This window comes from Manis pentadactyla, chromosome 14 (assembly GCF_030020395.1).
Source record: "Manis pentadactyla isolate mManPen7 chromosome 14, mManPen7.hap1, whole genome shotgun sequence".
NCBI classification, from domain to species: domain Eukaryota; kingdom Metazoa; phylum Chordata; class Mammalia; order Pholidota; family Manidae; genus Manis; species Manis pentadactyla.
Window position 1 is genome coordinate 18,207,441 of NC_080032.1, and position 16,129 is coordinate 18,223,569.

General features: G+C 38.9%; 1 protein-coding gene across 3 annotated transcripts in view; it reads left to right on the plus strand.

Moving 5' to 3' along the window:
- The window catches only part of MED13L (mediator complex subunit 13L), a 322,750-nt gene extending 307,100 nt beyond the window's left edge, over positions 1-15,650 (plus strand). For all 3 annotated transcript variants that reach the window (XM_036929473.2, XM_036929474.2, XM_036929475.2), the window contains 8 exons: positions 1,622-1,845; positions 2,032-2,174; positions 5,084-5,242; positions 6,586-6,762; positions 7,947-8,101; positions 10,549-10,710; positions 11,654-11,766; positions 12,810-15,650. In XM_036929473.2, the coding sequence (XP_036785368.1) occupies positions 1,622-1,845; positions 2,032-2,174; positions 5,084-5,242; positions 6,586-6,762; positions 7,947-8,101; positions 10,549-10,710; positions 11,654-11,766; positions 12,810-12,942 (1,266 nt within the window). In that variant the 3' untranslated portion in view covers positions 12,943-15,650. The remainder of the gene's footprint in view (positions 1-1,621; positions 1,846-2,031; positions 2,175-5,083; positions 5,243-6,585; positions 6,763-7,946; positions 8,102-10,548; positions 10,711-11,653; positions 11,767-12,809) is intronic.
- Positions 15,651-16,129: the final 479 nt, after the last annotated feature.

Genomic DNA, 16,129 nt, shown 5'->3' on the forward strand with positions numbered 1-16,129 from the left:
TTTCATCCATGTCATAGCATGTATCAGTGCTTCATTCCTTTCTATGCCTAAATAATATTCCATTGTGTGGACATGCCATATTTTATTTATCCATTCATTGGTGGATGGACATTTTTCTACTTTTTGGCTGTTGTGAATAATACTGCTATGATCATTTGTGTACAAGTTTTTGTGTGGATATGTTTTCAGTTCACTTTGTAAATACTTTGGAATAGTATTTCCAGGTCTGTGGGGAGTGAGTTGAATCAGTGATGAGGTTAGCTTTGAAACTTTGAGCAAGTTGTGAATATCTCTAGACCTGTATTTTGTATCCTTAAATTGAAGGAATGGTATTACATTATTTACAAAGTCTTTTCTAGCTTAAAATTCTCTAATTCTGTTCTTACTGTTGCTTATGCTGCCCAGCTTAGGGGTCAACAGGTATGCTTGTAGGCTAAATCTGGCCTGTAGCTTGTATTTGTATGACCAGCCAGACAAGAATTATTAGTTTAAAACAGAAGGTTTTATGTGATAGACATTCATAAAGCCTAAAACATTTACTGTCTATCCTTTATAGAAGTTTGCTCACCCCTAATACAGTTCATTAAATACTGAAATGTGTAGAATAGTTGTAAATAAGGATAGCAAACTATATAACTTCACAATTTATCTAAAATATTTCTTAGGTAATAGCTAATGTTTTGATTTCTTTACACACACATTAAAGTATACACATAGTGAAAAATGATAAGCTTGATGAATTTTCACTGAGTAAAAGTGCCATGTAACAAGCACAAGAAACAACATAAGAAGCACTCAGAAACCTCTCTGATGTCCCTCTGAGTCACTCCAGTGGTAATCACTATTGTGGCTTATAAACATAGTTTTGCCTTTTTTTGACTTTCATATAAATTGAGTCGTATAATTTGTATTCTTTTGTGTTTAACTTCTTTACTCAATATTGAGATTCATCTGTTGCTTATAGTGGTAGTTCTTTCATTCTCTTTGCTCTTTAATATTCTGATTGTATAACTATGTTATAGTTTATCAACCAGTTTACTGTTGATGAGTATTCAGGTTATTTTTTGTTCAGAATTGTTATGATGTGAACAACATTCACTGTTGTAAACAACATTCTTTATACCTGACCTTTGGTAAACATACATATTCATTTTATTGGGTCATAGGGTATGTGTTTGTTCAGCTATAGCAGATAGCTTCAAATACTTTGCCAAAGGGATTGCATCACCAGCAATGTATGAAATTTCAAGTTGTTCCCATTCTCATTAGTACTTAAGTGTTTTCTCTTTTTTTGTTTCAGACATTCTGGTGGGTGCATAGTGGTATCATACTGTGGTTTTACTTTACACTTTCCTAATGACTAGTGAAGTTGGGCCAGTTTACTTTCTAGTAATTTCTTTTAATAAGGAAATATGGGTATGATTGGGTTCTTAGCTTATATAATTCTAACCATCTTCTTGTTATCTTTGTTACCATTGCTATTTGTGTATGTTGTACTTGTGGGGGGCAGTCTGTTGTTAGTACTCTGCTGTTTCACTCAGTGTTCTTCTGGGTTTTGTTGTAAACATCGAGTTGAGTGCCTTTGAATTCATGTTGATACTGATTTTTATTTTTATTTCAGCGGCCCAGCCCAATCCAGCTTTACTCCCCTCCTTTTATACTGGCCCCAATCAAAGACAAGCAGACAGAGCTGGGAGAGACATTCGGTGAAGCGAGCCAGAAATACAATGTGCTCTTTGTGGGCTATTGTCTGTCTCATGACCAGCGCTGGCTTTTGGCTTCCTGCACTGACCTCCACGGGGAATTATTGGAAACTTGTATTGTAAATATTGCTTTACCAAACAGGTTAGGAGTCTTGGTTTATGGTGCATGTAAACTGATGTTGTACTTTTCCTCAGATATGTGTCTAATTTTCCTGTTAAAAGCAGTGGGTACCATGTGGGTGGGTTCTTAGGGATTTTCTTGGTTTTGTCTTACTAAGTGATAACTTTGATTCATTTGGGGACCCCTTCCCCATTTCTTTCTTTTTAGATCACGGAGGAGTAAAGTATCTGCACGTAAAATTGGACTACAGAAGTTATGGGAATGGTGCATAGGTATTGTCCAAATGACATCTCTACCCTGGAGGGTTGTAATCGGGCGACTCGGGCGTCTTGGCCACGGGGAGCTTAAAGGTGAGAGAAAAAGTTTGAAAAAAGACTTCTCTTATCTGTATGCATATATTGAACTAAGCAGTAGACACAGGGAACCGGAAAAGGGCTGAGCTGATGTCATTAACTGAGCTGAGGGAGAAAACTGTAAAGTTACAGTAAGGAGGCAGATTTTATTTTCTGACTCCTTAAGTGGACAGGATGAACCAATGGTTTTTAAACTTTTCATTAGCAACAAAACCATTTATCAAAGAAAATCTTAAATATTGAACCCTAACATAAAAAGAGGAAGAATGTTTTATTAATATAAAAGTGATACTCAGTAAATTAGGATTTCTAACATTTATATATTGAGTCAGTGAGAAGAACAAGTCAGTTTTCACAGAAAAATTTTGTATCAGATATTGTGAATATAGAGTCATATGAGAACAGCCTTTAAGCTGTTTATTTTTGGTGGTTGATGGTGATGAGTTTTGTATTTCTTTGTTTTGGTGGCACAATAGCAAGATAATCCTGGTGTACAAGGACAAGTGGTTATAGATTGGAACATTCTTTATTCACCTTGCCACTGATAATCTAAAGTCTGGAAGCTTAAGAGAGCAGATTTTGTTAAAGTTGAATCCCCAAATGTATCTACCAACTGCTTATACTCCTTGTAAATATAACAGTCAGTCACACAGCAGTAAGAGTCACTCTTAACATACCGCCACCAAACTCCCACGGCTGCCTTGCCAAGAATGGAGCCCAGCTCATGCACTGTCCTAGTATAGCTTTACAGGAGCAATATGAACAGGCCTAAGTTATTTTTTAAAAGGCTTATTAATTAATGGCTCATTTATAAGAAGTTCAATATATGCATATAGATGAGAAGGTTTTTTTCTAAGGTCTGCACAAAAGCAAAGCATATGTCACAGATAAGCTTTGTGGTTTTGGGTGTGTTAATATATTAGAGCAGAGTCAGCAAACTTTCTTTGTAAAGGGTCAGATAGTAAATATCTTTGACTTTGCAGACCAGCTGGTCATGCTTACAGCTACCCAGCTCTGCCATTGTAATGTCAAAGCAGCCATAAACAAGTTAAGTGAATGGATATGACTGTGTTCTAATAAAACTTTATTTACAAAAACAGGTAGTGGGCAGGATTTGGCCTGCAGACTATAGTTCATCAACCCTTGCGTTACAGTATGCATATTATTTCTGTACATGAAATTTGTATCAGGTATTTTGTGGAACCCCTGAAGCAGATATAACTTATTTTGTAGCAAATGCCTGAGGGAGTTAACCATTAGGTTTTAAGAGTGATTTATACAAATATTACATGAATATGTATTCAATAAGTGTTTTCTGAGGGATCTATTATATACAAAATTTTTTTAGTTTGAAATTATACTGTAGCCCAGTAGAAAATACTACCCTTTTCATTCTTTGAAGAATATCGTACCTATAATGAATCTTGTATCAGTAGCCTGGAGGTATAATACATTATGGGATTTATCATTTCATTTTTGTCAGAATTCCTGTCTTCTTTCCTAGTATGCCTTTTAGTCAATCTTATTTCTTAAAGACTTTGAGCTACTCTTAACCCTTGGGAAAAGTCAGAATATAATAGAAAAGAAGAGAGGATAAAAATGTAGCCTGGTAGTCAAGTCAGTTGGTATTTGGAAAATTATTCAGGCCATTGCCTTCCCTTGTACTATTTTTTAGAAGGGGCACACTTTTCTTGGCTCTTAGGACGCCATCGAACATTGAGAGAATATATACTTTGAAGTAACCAAAATACCAAGAAGAGCCTAAGTGTACGGGGTTCAGTTGACCAGTCTGCAGTTCCTTCCTTGGGGAATGGGAGGTCTGCACCTCAGTGCATTTGTTTCTTTGCATCACACTTAAGCCTGTAAATTTCAGGCAACTTTGCAAATTTCTGTTGTCACTAAAGTGTTTGATAAATACTCATGCTGCCTTCTCCTTCTTAACTTGGTTTTAAATATGGAGCTCAATCTGATTTTTCTATGGTTTCTGAAAAATATGTTCTTCATGTGCTTGATCACTTGTATTCCAGCCACTTCAGTTTGAGGTTCATTAGAAATACGAAATAGGAAGAAATTTTTCCTTTGGTCTGTTCTTTAATAAGAGAACAGCTTGTTTGGAAAAAAATGCATGGAGGTTGAGAGGCCTGCAATGGAGTGGCCTGTCATCAGTGGGACATGATGTGGCTAGCTGTGTATTGCTGTGGGTGCAGTGGGCCACAGGGCTGTCAGGGAAGCCAGGAGAGGGGACTGAGTACATTTCAGTTCCCAGAGTGACGTAACCCTCAGCAGTTCTCTGAGTAGGTGCAGTGCCCTTATTTGGAGGCAATAAACAAATACTAGAAAGAAAATTTGTGCCAACTTTTTCATCTGAACAATTAGTGTGGCATCATTTGGAGCACTCCACTCACAGCTATGTGTATCAGCTCAGCTATCTGGGATAGTCTCTTCAATTCTGCTGTTCTTTGCCTGTCCTGGAAGCAGCCATCCTACAGTAGCAAACAGAACAAGGTCTGCTCCAGCTCTGCTCTCTTCTGGAAAAGAGTGCCTCTGGGGCAGTGGGAGAACCAGATCTGGAGAAGGAGGAGGAGAAAAGACAGAACAGACTGACATCATCATCAAAAAACACCTGAAGTGCCTGCATCTACCTGGGTCTGTCCTGGACTCTCACAGGTCATTTCAGACACCACTTTAGTCTGTGGAGTAGTGGGCCTTTGTTTTTTTGTTAATGAAAGGTAACAGAGGTCAAGTAGCATTTTCTTTGTAGCAAGGAGGGGAACCAATGTAAAGCTGTATTCCCTTTAGGGCCCAATCCTGGAAATTCAATTACCAGGCAAGACTGGTAAAATGCTCAAACCTCATATCAGTATGAATTTCTGAAGACTTTGTGTGACTGTAATACTTGATTTCAGATTGGAGTATCCTCCTTGGAGAATGTTCACTACAGACAATCAGCAAACGGCTCAAGGATGTGTGCCGGATGTGTGGAATCTCTGCCGCAGACTCTCCTTCTATCCTTAGTGCCTGCCTGGTTGCTATGGAGCCCCAAGGGTCCTTTGTAGTGATGCCAGGTAAATCTCTTCTTGTTCCCTTTACTAATTAGGGATCATATCAGTTCGGTCCATTCAAACTTAAATCCACAGACAAGTGTAGAATATATCTGTTGTCCTTGTATGAGAAGCTTATACTTAGGGCTCAAAAATGGAAACCATTTGGTCTCTTCCAAGGGAAGTGGTTTGTGATTTTTGTTTTCTTTGTTGACTATAGCTTGGGAAAGATTCTAAGTTCTGGATACATTTGAAAGTTCTTAGTCAGGTCTAATTTCTGCTGTCTGACCCCAACTTGTTAGTGTATCACTATCCAAAATGACCATCCAAAAATGACTAATGTGGACACCAACATGATACATAATAGAATATCCTTTTGAAGATAGGTATTTGACAGAATATCCAAGCATCCTTGAGAGGATATTTATGAGTTCTCTGATACGGCTGAGAGTGAATGATGAGGCATAAAAAGGTGAAGCATTTAGCACAGTGCCTGGCCCACAGTAAGCTCTCAGTAAATGTTAAGTGCCAGTATATGGATGGCCAAAACACTGTGGCTGCAGAAGTGTTAAAAAATTAGTAACTGAGCTATTTTATAACTGTATAACTAAGCAATTTTATACTTATTTAGCCTGTTCTTACCATCCAGATATTTCTCTGATTAAATGGGAGTTCTTGTCCACTCATTCTCTATCGAAGTCAGTAGTGTTAATGGTGTGAGATTAGGGTTACTGGTCATCTGTCCAGTGAGAGACAGAGTCATATACTGGTCTGCTCATTATACCTTAGGTTAACTGATGCCTGCACCATTTGAGCAAATTTCATAACTTCTTTTTGCTCTGTCCTCATCATGAAATGGGGATGATGGTTCCTACCTCGAGGTAGCTATGGTGATTGAATGCGATGGCACCAGTGAATAAAGAGTATAGCACAGAATCTAGCATGTAATAAGCATTCAATCAGTGTTGGGTATAACAATTACTAGTTGAATAGTACCATTTCTACAGAATTGTATTATTTAGGGGAATAATACTTTATAAATTGTGAGCAGCCATAGGAGGAAAGAGAGTAGAAGATTCATTTTTGGAAATATTTCTTATACAAACAATTAAGACATATTTGGTGGACCTGTCCAGTTTTATCTTCAACTTTCCAGTGTGGGATGAGGCTGGGCTTATCACAGCTGAATGCTGTGATCCCATTTCTCTGAAGATATTTAAACAGTCAGGCTCAACTTTGTAAATGTGTGTCCATCATGGCTGTTGCGTCAAACTCATATCACTCCAACTCAGGTCCTCTTGGAGCTTCATTTCTGGAGTTGTTTACTGCTGCACAAAAGGAATTGATAGAATTCTTTTTTTTTTAAGATGCTGTCACAATGGGCTCTGTTTTTGGCCGAAGCACTGCACTGAACATGCAGTCATCTCAGCTTAACACCCCTCAAGATGCTTCCTGTACGCACATCTTGGTGTTCCCAACGTCGTCAACCATCCAAGTGGCTCCGGCCAACTATCCCAATGAAGATGGGTTTAGCCCCAATAATGGTGAGTGGAAACCCCTGAGCTCAACTTCTCCAGCAAGACACAGAGCTAGAGTATGAGTCATTGGGCTGCTACAGGTTTTTCTGTGTTCTAGTAGGCACATATGAAATAGGAAGAGGGATCAATGGGTTGAGAATGCTTTTGGTTTTGAAGATTTGTCTGTGCTATTACCAAGACCACATAAATACTTCTTCTCTTGGGTAATTAATTTTCTCCTGTTTTTCATTAAAGACAAAAAAATAATACCTGGTTGGTAGTGTCTTGCACATGGACTCTTTCAGTAAATATTTGCTGATCTGATTTGAAATGTGTGAAGACTGCTGTGCAGCATGAAGTAGCTCCTGCCTTCAGCTAATCATTGGGAGTCTAGTTTGCTCTAAAACAACTCCTTATTTGATTATTTGTAATAGATTTTTTTGGTTTGACTATCTACTAAGGCATTTGTTAAGTGATTATTTATAAGCTGTAAAATATGCAATATTATGCAGCAATTTGCATTGCCTTTTTGAAGAATTTTTAACAGCTACCAACATTTACTCCTGTTAAGTGTGAGGGTAAAAGGATACCAAGTTTAATATCTCGTATGATCACAATGGAATAATAAATACGAGAAGAAGAATCATAGCAAAAATATTCATGGTAATTGGGTTACAGGTGATGGTTTTCCCCTTTTATACTTTTCTTTCCAAGTTTTCTGCTGTGCATGTTCCTTACTTCTGTAGTGTGGGGAGAGGCTTTTTTCATAAAAACGTCACGCTTTTGGAATGGGCCTCCACTTTCAGGGCAGTTCACACCTATTAACGTGCATTAATTCAGCCTTCAGTATTTTAGATGCTAATTGGATGCATAGATGGAGTCTGCTGTTTTCTTGGATGGTGTCACTTTTAACTTGTTTAATTATTAAATTGCTTCTTTAGCTGTTCTGCCATCTTTTATGTGCCTTTAGAGGCTGTACAGAGAGTGGAGTTTTATTTTACATTCTTTATTTCTCCATTCTGTTAATACTTCACAAAAGAGAATACAAAATGAAAGACTAATTCACAGTACCTCGCACCCAGTAGGCATGATTAAATCTTCCTAAGTTAGTAACATGTGCTTGTAATAGTCATAGGTTAACAACACAATGTTTTGGTGAAGTTGGGGATGGATTGTTTTTAAGTTTTTGTCCTTTTTCTCCCTCCCTCTAGATGACATGTTTGTTGACCTTCCATTCCCAGATGATATGGACAATGATATTGGCATATTAATGACCGGGAACCTCCATTCCTCTCCCAACTCCTCCCCAGTCCCTTCCCCAGGCTCTCCTGGAATTGGTGTGGGCCCTCACTTCCAGCATAGCCGGGTAAGGGTGACTTGAAATGGGTGGTTTAAAACACCCTCAGCCTTTAGGAGAATAATGCTCTGTATGTGTGATTGTCTCTGTACTACATGTGCCTTTCCTCTTGATGGTTTTGGTTCTTGATATGAAAGAAGTAGCTATGGGAAAGTGACTGTAGTTCCATTTTGAATGAAGGCAGGAATTAGAAAGAAATGTGTCATTCTGTTTGATGCATATACTTTATCAGAAGAATAGTCAGTGGCAATGGTTTTGTGCAATTAATGTTTTCTTAGCAAAAATTAATTTTGGTTGCTTATTACTTCCCAATTACTTATTTTTTGTTTTTTGCCCAAATAGTGGCTTTTCCAGGGCTAGTTCAACAACAGCCCTGCTTATTTAACATGCAAAGTAACTGTGCTAATTGAAGAACACACTGCTGATGGTTAATTATTCTGAAATGAGTCCAGCTGCTCTTGTTTTGTGTCATGGTGCCTTTATTTATGCAGCCCCGATGTCTTCTGTAGCCAGCCTGCCAAAGTGGCCAGAGCCCACAGGAGGCTGATTTTTGAGAAATGTCCATGTTAGTGCCCAGAGTATTAAGGAAAAAAACCAAAGTTTACAACTAGTTTCATCTCTAAATATCGCATGGATATTAGACGTACATCAATAGGAGATTAAAAGAGTTAAATGTTGTGCTACAGCTCTTGTAAACTTTGTTTAAAAGCTAGATGATTCATGCCTTATCACTGTATTGCACCTTTTATTTAAAATGTTGTGAGATTGAAGGGTTAAGACAAAGAAAAATAGTTATGTCACTTTTCTCTAGTATATCAAACTGGGCAAGTATAAGCAACACCCTGTTCACACTCATTTAGACACAAAGATGTACTTGGTGGACTTAGGTTTCTGACAGGTGGGATGTTTACTGCCAGCTCTGAGTTCATTTAAAGACAATCAAGGAAAACAAGATTTAAAATTTCCACCACAGAGCTGATAAACCCAGGGAAGGATGACTCAGTAGGCTGCTCTCGTGACTCAGTAGGCTGCTCTCGTGTGACTGCCTGCCTCCCATTTGCCCTCTCTGGAAGGAGGAGATTTAAAATGTTTTATTTCCTCCATAATCATTTGCTATTTAATGACAATTTATTGGTTCTTCAAAGACTGTTGTGATAGAAATCAAGAACATGAATTTTACATTGGATAGTTTTAATTTAGGATTAATGTGACTTCTGGGTAGCATCACAGCAAGAAGGCATGCTAGGAGTTTGATAAATGTTGCTCTGAATTACAGTTGTAAGGCTTACTACCTTTGTGGCTGTGGACAAGCTTACTTTACCTTTCTCAGCCTTATTACCTTATCTGTGAAATGGAAATAATAGCATCTACCTCCCAGGACTGTTTATTGTGATTTGGTTTATCCATTAACAAAGAATTGGGAATTGAAGTATGATGTTGTTTTGTAAGTAACAGGCGTGCTGTATTCTCTCCCTTTGTTCAAGCCTCAAGTCCTGTAAATTTAAACAGCATTGCTATGAAGCTAGTCATGTAGACTTTTTCAGTCCTGCACCTGCAGCCAGGTGACCCCTGAGAGGCTGTCAGTATTTCCTCTTTCTGAACCATTAAACATTCTTTGATATCCAATTAAGGCATTACAGCAGGGAAAATAATTTGTTCAAGGTTGCAGTAAGTTTTTATTTTTTAACCAACTCAGAACTAATAACAACTTGATGTAATAGCTGAGGATTTTTTTTTTCCTGGAAACAGAAGCCTTCTGAAAAGTAAATGGATTATTTATTATTCCTTACATAAAAGGTATATTTTCAACTCTTGAAGCTAGGTAAATCCAAGGTAGGGAAAATGTCAGTGACAGAAATGCATAATGAGACTCTTACAGGAGTCTCTTGTTGAGGGATTGCTGCAAATTAAAACAAGGCTTCTTTATGAGCAGGTTTCACACGCTGCCAGATCAGCAGTGTTGATGCTGGGTACATGCTGGCACAGTGCCGTGCTTTCTTGATGTTTCCCAGTGTCCGTGTTACTGGCAGTAGATAGATGGTCATCTGGGGGCCTGGGTTTTTGGTTGGTGCTGGGGAAAGAGTACCGGAGTGTGATGGGGCCTTCAGCTGCCAGAGTCCACTTTTTCCATTTTTAGTTTGATACCTAATAATGCCACAGGACAGCTTTTACATTCTGCAGAAAAGGAACCAGAGCAAATAAACCTGTATGTACTTGACTTCTGCTGTTGGCTTTGCTGGCACCTGCTGCCTGAGCCATAGAGTCAGGCAACTATGCATGCATCAAAGACTGTACCTTCCCTGGGCTCTTCTCCATCATCTGGCGTTTTGTGTGAGATGCTCCCAGAAAGGGGATCAGTCACTACAGTGTCCACAGTGACTTGATAAAAGGGTGATTTTCAAAGCCTTACTTAAAGTGACAAATGCTGATTGTGCTTTTGGGACTTTGTTTTTCAGAGCCAGGGCGAGCGTCTTCTTTCTAGAGAAGCACCTGAGGAGCTGAAACAGCAGCCTCTGGCCCTTGGGTATTTTGTATCAACTGCCAAAGCTGAGAATCTCCCCCAGTGGTTTTGGTCCTCCTGTCCCCAGGCTCAGAATCAGTGCCCCCTCTTCCTAAAGGTTGGTTTGGTATCATATTTAAAGTTTTGGGGGATGAGTGACTTACACTTAAACTCAGTTTTGGTTAGAAATTTCTGTCTTAGTCACCATAGTCTTACTCTGTTCCCTGTTTCCTCTCACATCTGCTTACACTCTGAAGATATTTTAGTTACAGTTGCAGGTGGGGAGAAGAAATAGGAGAGGAACTCAAAACCCTGTCACAAAGAAATAAATCGCATCAACCCAAGGGTATACTGTGGGGCCTGAAGAGTACATGTAGGGTAGACACATGGTTCTGTTTGATAGTCTTCCTCCCAGCCCCAATCATAATGCTTGGTCAGGACAGGTAAGCCTGGGTGACCTCCCCTGCCACAGGCTATCAGCTGTCTTCAGGAGTCAGCCAAAAGATTTACCACTGTTCCTTCCTATATATTTCTTGGAAACTTTTAAAACACGTTAAGGGTTAATATAGAAGACCTCCAACTTTCAGCTTGTGTGACCCAGAATGAAGTCAGTTTCTCACCACAGAGTGGCAAAAAGCCAAAAGTTTGCAAGCACACTCTGTTGGTAGGGCTTGGGGAGAGGGCTCCCCAGCAAAAGAACCTGGTACTAATTGAGCCTCTAGATCTAACTATCCATTTGTGAGAAGTCAGGATAGAAGAACATATTAAACATCACCACAAGGACACCTTCAACCATCATATCCAGACTGTGGGGCCTTCTACAGACTAAGATCTGAGGAGGCACATTATTTAAGCATTTGCAAAGCTAGCTTTGTTTTTCTTCAACTCTAGAATATGGAGTTCTTTGGGATCACAGTGGGGTTACTGAGAGCTTAAAATTCATGAAGCCCTGACTTCTAAGGACTTCAAAGAGCATCTGCTACTAGCAGACCTGGGCCTGCCCTTTTTCTGCCCCATGTTTGATTAGGCTGGGAAGGTAACTGTCTTTGTTCTTTCACCAGGCTTCACTGCATCATCACATTTCTGTAGCACAGACGGATGAACTTCTCCCTGCCAGGAATTCTCAGCGGGTTCCACATCCTCTTGACTCCAAAACCACATCTGATGTTTTAAGGTAGATTCAGACCCAGGCAACATAGCAGTACAGTTTGAAATTACTCTTGTTTATCCAAGGTGTTCTTATTGAAGTGTGGTGTCCATGGAAAAGATTCTGCCTTGTGTGCAGTAGAGCACTGTCTGGTTAGCTAGCAAGAGCTGCAGTTGCCCCGGATGAACACAGACAGACAGTGCAGAGATCTTGTGAAATTAGATCATCATGTGCAAGTGCAGTTGCCCTAGCTTCCTGTTTAGAGGAAGCATTTCATGGTGATAAAAATATATCAGAATTAGGGAGTGCACAGTTAGAAGCCAGAGTCTGGACTTTGAAGCTCATGGCTTTGAAAACATTTTTTACACTCCCTGCTATGGATTATATAAGTAACATTAACTAGGCCATAAATGCCATAGTTGGGAAATACCTCCCAGCAGTGTGTACTAATTCTCTTGCATTTTAGCAAGCTGTAAACATTCTTCATGTACCTTGAGGAAAAGCAAGCTTTTTGTTATGTTTTGTAATTCTAAAGTAATTTGGAAATTAATTAAGCAAGAACCTGATCAACATGATTTTGGTTTCCAGCAGCACTCTCACAGAGAAATAGATACTGTGAGCCACACAGCTAATTAGATTTTTTCTGGTAGCCATGTTAAGATAGTAAAAAGAAGTCAGTGAAGCTAATTTTAGTTATTAAAATTTATCAATTATATAAAAATACACCAAAATGATAACAGGTATATTAAAAATACCATCATTTCAATAGTAATCAATCTAAAAATACTCATGAGCTATTTTACATGTTTTTTTTTTAAACGAAGTCTCTGAAATCCAGTGCGTGTTTTGTTCTCACGGCACATCTAAAGTCATGCGTGGCCAGGGGCTGCTGTGTTGGGCAGTGCAGGTCTGGTAGGAAGGGAAAATGGGAGAACAAGAGCTGCAGGACAAAGCCTGGGGCAAGTTAAAGAATGGCATAGGCCTCCCTGCTATCATCCAGAGCATGAGACTTTGAGAGCCAGCCTCTCCGTGGTCCTGCCGCTTGCCCTGATGGTACGCTCTCTCTGCAGGTTTGTCTTGGAGCAGTACAACGCTCTGTCCTGGCTCACGTGCAGTCCGGCCACCCAGGACCGAACCTCCTGCCTTCCTGTCCACTTTGTGGTGCTTACTCAGTTGTACAATGCCATCATGAATATACTTTGATTGGAAAAGCACTGTTCTCTCTGGCTCAGTTCCTTCACCCTGCAACCTCAGCCCAAGGAACCTGCTACACTCGGCAGATACCCCACACTCTCTTCTCGAGACCACTCCCCACAGTCCCGCACTGTGATTGCTCCTCTGCAGGCACATGTCATTTCTGCAGTGTTCATTACCAGAGTGACTCACTGACACTTCTCTCATGGACCTGGAAACTTCCATAAGCAGTGACTTTCAGCCAGTGTTAATGGTGTGCACAGCCCCCAACCACTGGTCCACGGGAAGTTTTTTTTGTTGGTGGTTTTTGAGAGGGAAACAGAAGAGACAGTATCCTTTTGCACAAGAGTCTGTGTTTTCAGTCTCTGTTTAAAAATAAGGGCAGTTTAGCCCTTTGGATGAAATCCTCTAGTTACTGGTGGATGGCCTGTGGGTTATCTGAACTCCATAATCTTGGACTTTTTAAAACTAAGAACCAGCTCAAGTACATGATTTCATAATGGGGTTTCTGTCCCCCTAGTGCTCCTGTCTGAATTGACATGAGTGCTTCGGTTGACTTCATACCTGTGTGTAGATACAGAAGGTCTGGTGATGTCTTCATTTGTTTATTTATTTTAAGTTTTTTGTCATAAGGTTTTTGTGACTTTCTTTTAATATTTTTAATCCATGAGGACCAGGTACAGTAGCTGAAACCCAACTCAGATCCGCCATAGGATTCTTTGACTACATACCTCTGTCCTAGAAGCTGGAAACGGAGTGGAAAAAAATTGGGGAGATCATGCCTAAAAAGTAATGTGTTCAAAACCACCCAGCAGTAGGTTTTGTTCAGAACAAACCGGATAAACATTATGCCATGTTTCTTATTAAAAGTGGCCAGCGTTTCATGAAGGATAACATTTTTATAAAGAAGGCAGTCAGGCTCAACCCCGAGCCATGGAGGCATGTACCTTCATTAGTTTTATACAGTCACAACGGAAATATATTTTCTAGTGAATTCTTAACTGAAAGCCAGGTCTCTCCTCTCATTAGATCAGAAGGGACTCATGTACATATCACGATCGAAAGTGTTTGCTCATAAAATCAGTTATAAATATGGTGAATTTTTTCTGGACCATAGGAATATTATTTCAAAGAAATATTACAACTTAACCATTAAATTAGTACTTGAAGTTGAGCCTTTGTGGTGGGACTTTTTTTAAAAAATGCCTTTTTAAAGCATTAATGGCTAATTGAAGTATTTTATGACTCCTCATTCCGGGCCCGAGAGGGTTGTCTTTAAGACTTCATTTCTAACCATTATGTTGCTGTACATTTCTGTCTGAGGTCAGTGGGCGTGGGCTTGCCTGCTGTGAGCCACTCTGATCAGGCTGTTGAGTCCTAGTCATCTGTGGAGAGAAAAACAAATTTTAAAAGTTCTTCCAAGAGACTTGCATATCCTGGTTATTAACAAAAAAAAAAAAAAAAAAAAAAAAGAAATGTAATAACTGATATGATTTTGTAAAAGTATTTTTCTTGAAATAATCTAACATTTAAAACATTATATTAAAAAAAAGTTGTGGGAATGTGAAAGCAGAGAAATAACTTGTAAATGGATAATTTTATTCTCTGTACCACCAGTGGGGTGGGGGTGGGGGTTGACTTTCGCAATGTATAGGTTAAAAAAATCTGATATATCAAAACCATTTGTATCTAATGTGTACAGTGTAAAATTGACTTAAAAAATATTGCAGTGCTATTTTTTCTTAATCAGAAAGGAAAAATTCTCAAGGCCTTTTGAAGAGCATAAGATGATGAAGATTGTAAACTTGTAAAAAATTATCTTGGTGAGAAGACAAATTGTAAAGTAGATATTTGTAATCTTTTACCACTTTGGGGTTGCTTTTTTTCCCAGAATTCATCAGAACTTTGAATTTTTTTTTAAAATGGGCTGTTTTTAATGCAGGGGCTTTTCTTCCCTCAAAACCCAATTCTAAGCAAAAAAGGAAAAAACCCACAAAAAAACAAAAAAATGCCTACAAAAATTTTTTTTAAAAAGGCAGCAAAGGGTAGTTTTCATTGGTGTCTTTTATTTAAGTTTTTTAAGTTAAGAAAAGCTGGTGACATATTTATACGTTTTTGTGCAAAAATAAATGAATGGCAATAGATTTTAAAAAATCTTATGTACTTTGTGTGAAAAAGTCTGTATATTTCCCTTAAATATGCATTATTTTACTTGTGAATTTTTTACTGAATTAATCTGAAATGTACAAGCCCTGGATTTGCTACAGAATGAGAAGTTATTTTATTTTTTTTTTAATTTTGGAAATTCTGCAGAAATCAGAACTCTTACCATGGTTTGAACTAAAAAGGGAAAATGGGGAGGGGATAGGGGTGGGATTGTCCAGCATGCTTGTATGTATATTTCAGAACCTTTTTTAAATGTAAAAGCTGTACATTTCTGGGAAGTTCTGAATTTCTTTTGTTTCCTTTTTTCCTTCAAGCATTTTGCAGTGAGCTTCTTTTATATATAGCAAACAATTTGAAAGAATACAAAAATATGTGAAGTTCATTTAAAACTACAGTATAGCGCTCGTACAGTACACTAAAAGACTTTGATAAAAAGAAACAATACTAAAAGGCCTCCATTTTAAATGTCATTCATATATACCTTGTGAATGAGAGCTATATACTTTTACACACTTTTTTAGAGGAATAAATTATTGAATTACTGAAACCTTGAGTGACTCTTTTCCCTCCCATATTTCCTTTGTAGTAAAATTATCTATGCCTATTCAAAAGGTGTATGTCTTATGGACTGAGGCATCCTTGACCGGAGCCAAGCCGTACATTGCCAGGTGAAGTGGATGTAGGATTTTACGGCCCCATCACCCCGAGCCCCAGTGTTTAGTTCCTTAACTGTTTTCAGTGGATGAGCTCTAACCATGTCTCCTCTAAGATTGCGGTCAATGCTAGAACAAATTACAAGTCTCGTTTCCACTTCCTTTTTCTTCATGGTCCCAGCCAGTTTCTTCTTGGTGTTCCTCAGAAATGACAGGTGCATTTTTGCCCGAATCACAGGCTGCTGACAGTTTGCCACCTCACACACAACATGCATCAAGGTGCTGGTTGGCTGCCCGGCACCCGCTTCTCGCTGGGTCCGTCTAGTGGGAAGAACCACGTGTTCTAGGGGCAGAGTCTTTCACTAACGCAGCGGCCG